A 6551-nucleotide genomic window follows, 5' to 3' on the forward strand; every position below is an offset into this window, starting at 1 on the left:
TTGGTTGTTCAAATTTGCTACAAATCAATGGAATTGATGCCAAATTGTAAGTTTGAATTCTTGCGATTTGCGGGTTGGCAAGGGCCATGGCAGAACAGAACCTGCCCATGAAACTGTAGAACAGAATATTCGTGAATATTCTGTTTTATAGTTCCACGATGCGGGTTATGTTTTGCCGCGACCCTCGCTAGTCGTAAAAAGCGATTTTTTGCAAACTGTAAACGCGCGATATAGGTCCGTAATATAAGGGTCTGCTAGCAAACGGTAAACATCCTTCTTCTCCTTTTTCTTATCTAAAAAATTGGTGACGTTCACCTATTCGTCGCTTTTTTGTCAAACCCCCTTCCTACGTGCATAGCGATCGCAGGGTTTTTCAAGAAAACTGTCGACGGGACAGCCTTGCCCCTCTATCAAGACCGGATTATCTTTGTCTAGTTGGAACCATCCCTCGCATGAGCCTTCATATTGTATGGTGACGCTGCATGCAACAAGATCCTAACACGCATGGTTTTCTATCCTGGTCGACCTGTACAATACTGTATGGTACACGCACAAAACAAAAATGTAGCTTTGAAAAGGTACACTCACGATGCTCACAAACATAATTTATAAATACTCACATAAATTTCTATTGTTTTCATATTTCAATCAATGTCAAAGACATTTCGGACATGTCCAAATGTTTTAAATGTCAAAGCCATACTCTTTCGTAAATATTCACACAAAATTGTTGGGCAATTGCGGGTGGCTTCCATCGTAAAATTCCTAAAATATCTCATCAATCACAAACCATGTGTTCCACCGTGACCATCTACACCTGCAGGAGGCGTGCTTCGAGCTCCCTCTCGGTCCGCCTTCGAAAACCCAATGTATCACCAAAATCAAGGTAAAGTATTTTGGTAGATTTTTCCCGCTAAATAGGCCCTTAGGATTGTCGCAAATCAAGAATACCATTTAAAATGAAGGAAAACTTAGCCGCCTTTGTACGCCCCTAGTAGCCACCCAGCGCCAGCAGTGAGCCTGCACATTGCCAGAAATACATAGGAATCACCATGGATTTCCACCGGCCAACTGCAGAGATCCATGTGGACGCACGTTATAGGGCTGCTGCACTTGCACGTTGAGAGCGGCATGTCGCCGGTTAACCTACATCCCAGTTGTAACTCGATCGCCAGTATTGTTGCCAACTCTGTGTCAGAAAAATATGAGGGTGTTACGTGAAGAATAACACATGCATAGGAGGCATATACCATACTCAACACAAGAGCCCATGCAAGATCACATGCATAAGAGATAGTAAGAACGATACATGGAATTCGTTCAGGTAGCAACAGTTTAGTACCTTGCACCGCAGATGTGGGATCTAAAATTCTAGATGCTCCTGGTCTGGTATGACTCTGAAGTATATAGAACTTACAAGTATAGAATAATAGTACATTTTTTAAGGCAAACTCGCGAACTTGTTACTGCGTCAGTGTTTACAGGGGCGAACAGAAGATCTTCAACATGGCCTAACCAAGTATTACGACCAACTCCCAGAGTAAGTGAATGTTACAGCGTCATGTGTAACTGCTCCGTACTGCACCACACTGCCGGTTTAGCCCCCCCCCCCCCCCCCCCCCGAGTGTAACTCTTATTGTCAACTATGTGTGAGAAGAATATGAGGGTGTTACGTGCTGATGAATGACACAAGAGGCCTGCGTTATCGCATGCATAAGAATGATATTGTAGATGGTCCATAGGCATATAGTACCATAATTAACACAAGAGCCCTGCATTATCACATGCATCAGAATGATACGGTACATGGAATTCGTCCAGGTGTAGCAAAAGTTTAGTACATGTAGCTAGCATCGCAGATGTGGGATCTAAAATTCTATATGCTCCTGGTCCGGACTTTAATTGAATAACATTTGTGATAGTTACAGAACCTTATTGTTTCAAACTATGTGATGAGTACATATGAAACTTGGAAAATCACCGCAACAAATTCTTCATGTGCCTGTGTCTCCGACGGAAAATCTTCCCCATAACAAAACGAGCTGCCACAATCACCCCAACAAATTCTAGATTGAACCTTGATCCATCAAAAATCACATGAACTGAACCATGCATTTGTTCTAGGCTAATTAGCCCCCTAACACATATCCTGCAGAATAATTAACCTGTTCCTCACGGTAGCTAACACTTAGAGCACTAACAATCGCATGTGAAGACCACATTTGATCATCAATTTAAAATGTTTTCCCCGAAATGTCATATAACTTATTTAAAGAACTTTACCACATAAGTGATACGTTATTTACATAATGTTTGTGATGGTTATAGTAGAACACTTGCTCGCACACTTGAGAGGGCCACTGTGCGAGTTAATCAGAAAATATATGTAATAGAATGAAATAATACTTTTTTGTTAAGCAATGGAAAATCGTATTATTTAGATTTACAAGAAGTTTAAACAAACCTTTTTATTATCAACAGAATGAGACATGAGAAAGAACATTAAAAATAAATAAGTGTATTTGTTTGTGCCAAATGAATGGAACATTATGTAGAAAAAGTTAATTTTTTTAAACTATACGTGGATGCTGTTAAATATTTAATTTAATTAAAGGTGCAAAATTTATTTTCCCACGTTGTTACTTGTGATTCAAATAAGCAAACCCATATGTATATAAGAAATAGAAATTACCAACGCATATGTATTGTCTGCCTGTTTCTTCAACCGAAAATCTTCACCCTATAGCAAACTGATCGAGGAGGCGAAAAATTCTTGGTTTAACCTCGATGATCTCCATCGAAAATCACATGAAGCGAACCATGTAATTGTTCTGGGCTAATTACTTAGCCCCCTAACACATATGCCTAGCTCCTGATTGACGTTAGCTAACACTAAGCCTAAACGACACTAACTATAATTTATTCCTTGGTTCATGTGGGGATCAGCAGGTTGCCTGCACGGTGAGCACGCCGGAGTCACACCCGGACCCGGCGCGGAAGTCCTCCGTGTGCCGCACCGTGCACGACTCCTTGCCGACGCACGCTGCCGTGAACGCCGCCAGCGCCGCCTTGGACTCGCAGCCGCCCTGGTACGCGCCGCACTTGCCGCGCGTGACGCCGAGGCTGGCCACGTCCACGCTGGAGATGGTCCTGCCATGGCTGCACGCCAGCGCCACCTCGTCGCCGACCTCGGCGGCCTCCGCGCACGCCGCCCCGACAGCGACGGTGTGGAAGCTCACCCTCGTCGGGTCGCCGCCGGCCTCCTCGAACAGCACCATCGTGTTGGGCTCGCCGGCCTTGAGGAACGACCGTGGCACATGGTAGAACCTCTGGGACGGCTCGTTGCAGCCAGTGAGGCACTTCTGCCCGTCGCCATCCGCCATGAATGTGCCGCGGTAGTCGCACCGCCGGCAGCCGTCCATGTCCGCGGCGACGTATGACGGCCAGTAGCGGCCCAGGTTGTTGCCGTTGACCCACACCACGCCCTTGCCGAGCCCCAGCAGGTCCGCCACCACGGGCTCCTCACCGGTGGGGGCCTCAAAGGTCGCCTTGTACCAGGTGAAGGGGCGGTGCACCGGGATGGTGCCGCCTCTCCATTGGCTGCGGTCCTTGGCCTTGTCGAGGTGGGTCTCCCTGTACTCGCCGGCGAGGCCGGCCTTGTAGGACCAGGAGCTGTTGGAGAGGTCGTAGGCGGTGGTGTTGGTGACGGTGTCGACGAGCTTCACCGGCCCTCCCACGATGCCGGCGGGCATCATCTCGAACAGAGCACCATAGTTCTTGAGCCCGATGGTGGCGCTGAGGAGGGAGATGTAGTTCTTGCCAGAGTGGAGCTTCACCGGTGTCTCCATTTGGAAGACGAATCCGCCATTAGGAGCGTAGTGCCTCCCTGCATGCCAATTAATCAAATCAATTAACATTAGCTTGATCAAGTTCATTAATCCATCAGTGTGCAAACCACTCAGAGTATATTGGGACGCTCACCAACAAGCTTGCCATTGACGAAAGCGTAGAGCTCATGGCCAGTCGTGTTCACGTGCAACTTGTAGTTCGATTCCCCCTTGTGCTCCAAGCTGCACATTTTGATCATCACCAGAGATTAATTTATATTTCAATCTTATGCAACAGTGTAGTTCTGTATTAAGCATCAAGATGTTTGATTACCTTGTCCTGTACCATAGGTAGTCGCTCTGGTCGCCCGACGTCGCGATCTGCTCGAGCAGCTCGTTCTTCCTGAAGTTACCCTTCTCATCCGTCATGAAAGGATGGAGGTTCTCGGGCATCCACGACCAAGCAAGGCCATCCGTCACGGTTTCCACCCCCGGCCTCTTCACCATCACCGACGTCTGTGTCTTGATCTTGGCGCTGTTGTACGCGACGGTCTTGCAGTCCGGCAGGATGCTCACGGACCATGCGGGCACGACATGGGTTGCGCCGTCGTCGAGGGTCACATTGACCTCCTTGTCGTCGAACTTGTTGCTGATGAAGCAGGCAGAGGAGTTGTCCAGCGTGTACTTGGTAACCTAGTGTAGATATTGATGAACCAAATGGATCAATTTTGTTGTGAACACCATTAAAAACAGTGCTAGGATTTTTGTATTGTATGTGAATGCATGTTAGTTACCATGACGTTGGTGTTGCCCATGGTGGTGTCCTTGTAGTCCCCATGGAGTAGGATCTTCTCCATGGACTTGAGGACATTGTGGAGGTCCTTGAGGTGCCCGTATTTTGGCTGCCTGATGTTACCTGAAAACAAAAACATAAAAGGATAATGAATATGATTTGCATATTGACACTAATTATTAATTTACAAGATGCAAATAAGCTTGGGACGAATATATGAATTGAAGGAACAACAAGAGATGGTTCACGTACCGTACTCATCGAGAGGGGCATCGTAGTCATAGCTGGTTGTGATGTATGGGCCACCCGACGTGCGGCCAAAGTTGGTGCCACCATGGTACTGATCACATATAAATTGACGATCAACATGTCAAATGATGTAAAATTCAGTTCATGCCAGCCTGCTAGAGGATGGAAATTAATGTAGAAGAGAAAAGTATAGATTAGTTATAAATCAATCACCATGTAGTAGTTCTGGAGCGATCCTCGCGTCTGGAAGAACATGGCAACAGAGAAGGCGATGTCTTCGGCGGACCGGTGGAAATCAGGCTTGTCCCAGGCTTTGAACCTAATTATATATCGTGGATAAAATGTAAGAGCAATCTGAACTTCATTCAACATATAGTAGAACGTGCTAACCAATTTCGCGCATATGCATGTAGGTTCCATAAGAAAAAAAGAAGGAAAATTAATATATAAAGGTTGATCCAGGTATATATATATGTAGGGTACCAGCCAGTCCAGTTCTCAGTCCAGATCTTGGGGATGTCGGTCCTCTTGGGGAACCAGTCGTGGCAGTAGAAGCCGTTGCAGGTGTTGATCTAGTAATTAAGAAGACTTAGCATTGAGTTTTTTTTGTTTTACACTTGGGAAGAAAGAAGAATAATAATTGGTAGAGACAAAAATAGGAAAGATGAAAATGTGCATGCGCTGACCACGTTGGGTGGGACGTCTTGGTCCTGCTGGCACATGATCCACGGCACGCCTACGTTCTGCTTGTTGGCCATGGCGGCGCACCAGTGGATGTACTCAGACGCCGACTCGTCGTTGTTGAGCTTGTCCATGACGTTCCCGTACTCGTTCTCGATCTATATATGTAAATTGTTCACATATATATATGTTATATTCACTGATCCACTCTTTTGTCGACGACAAGTAGCTAGGAATGCAAGCTAGATAAGTTTCACATAATTAATATTAGTTAGTTACTACGTACCTGAGAGAGGATGATGGGGCCTCCCTGTCCGGCGAACATCTTGGCCTCCTTGAGCTTGTCGACGATGAGGGTCGTGAAGGTCTCCATCTCTTGCTGCAAGCATCAATAACTTGGTCGTATTTTGACCTCCAAGGAAAACCATTATATTGTTGGGAAGGATCTGCTAGCAGTGTGGGTACCTCGAAGGGGTTGTTGTGCATGCGGAACTGCATGCCGGAGATGTCGCGCAGCCATGCCGGCAGGCCGCCGTAGTTCCACTCGCCGCAGATGTAGGGGCCGATGCGGAGGATGGCGTACATGCCGGCGTCCTGGACCTCCTTGAAGAAGCGCACGATGTCGTAGCTGCCCTCGAAGTTGTACTGCCGGCGGCGAGGCTCGTGGCCGTTCCAGAAGACGTACGTCTCGATGGCGTCCAGCCCGCCCTCCTTGGCCTTCCTGATCAGATCCGGCCACATCTGCAGGCAAGCAACGATCGAGACTTACAATTCATTCATGGAAACTAAGACGAGACGATGGTGTATTCATCTGCTGCTCCGTGTGCAATGCATACCTCTGGCGTGCTCCTGGGGTAGTGGATGGAGCCGGAGATGAGGAGGCGGCGCTCGCCATCGATGACCATCGACCGGCCGTCGTACCCGACCTCAGTGCCGCTGGCGACGGCCGCGGCCGCCGCGAGGAGGAGGAGCGCAAGTGGTTGCCACGACACGCGCTCCAT

The 6551-nt window shown here is 47.4% G+C and overlaps 1 protein-coding gene across 1 annotated transcript; it reads right to left on the bottom strand.

The window, feature by feature from the left end:
* Positions 1-2942: 2942 nt before the first annotated feature.
* LOC123421909 (beta-galactosidase 1-like) lies at positions 2943-6551 on the bottom strand. The gene is made up of 11 exons (XM_045107621.1): positions 6387-6551; positions 6016-6291; positions 5837-5929; positions 5556-5708; positions 5353-5441; positions 5083-5188; positions 4873-4960; positions 4622-4743; positions 4162-4520; positions 3982-4070; positions 2943-3886 (listed from the first exon to the last, which is right to left on the bottom strand). The coding sequence occupies exons 1-11, from the start codon at positions 6549-6551 to the stop codon at positions 2943-2945; spliced, it is 2484 nt and encodes an 827-aa protein (XP_044963556.1).

The sequence above is a fragment of the Hordeum vulgare genome, unplaced genomic scaffold (genome assembly GCF_904849725.1).
Source record: "Hordeum vulgare subsp. vulgare unplaced genomic scaffold, MorexV3_pseudomolecules_assembly, whole genome shotgun sequence".
Lineage (NCBI taxonomy): Eukaryota > Viridiplantae > Streptophyta > Magnoliopsida > Poales > Poaceae > Hordeum > Hordeum vulgare.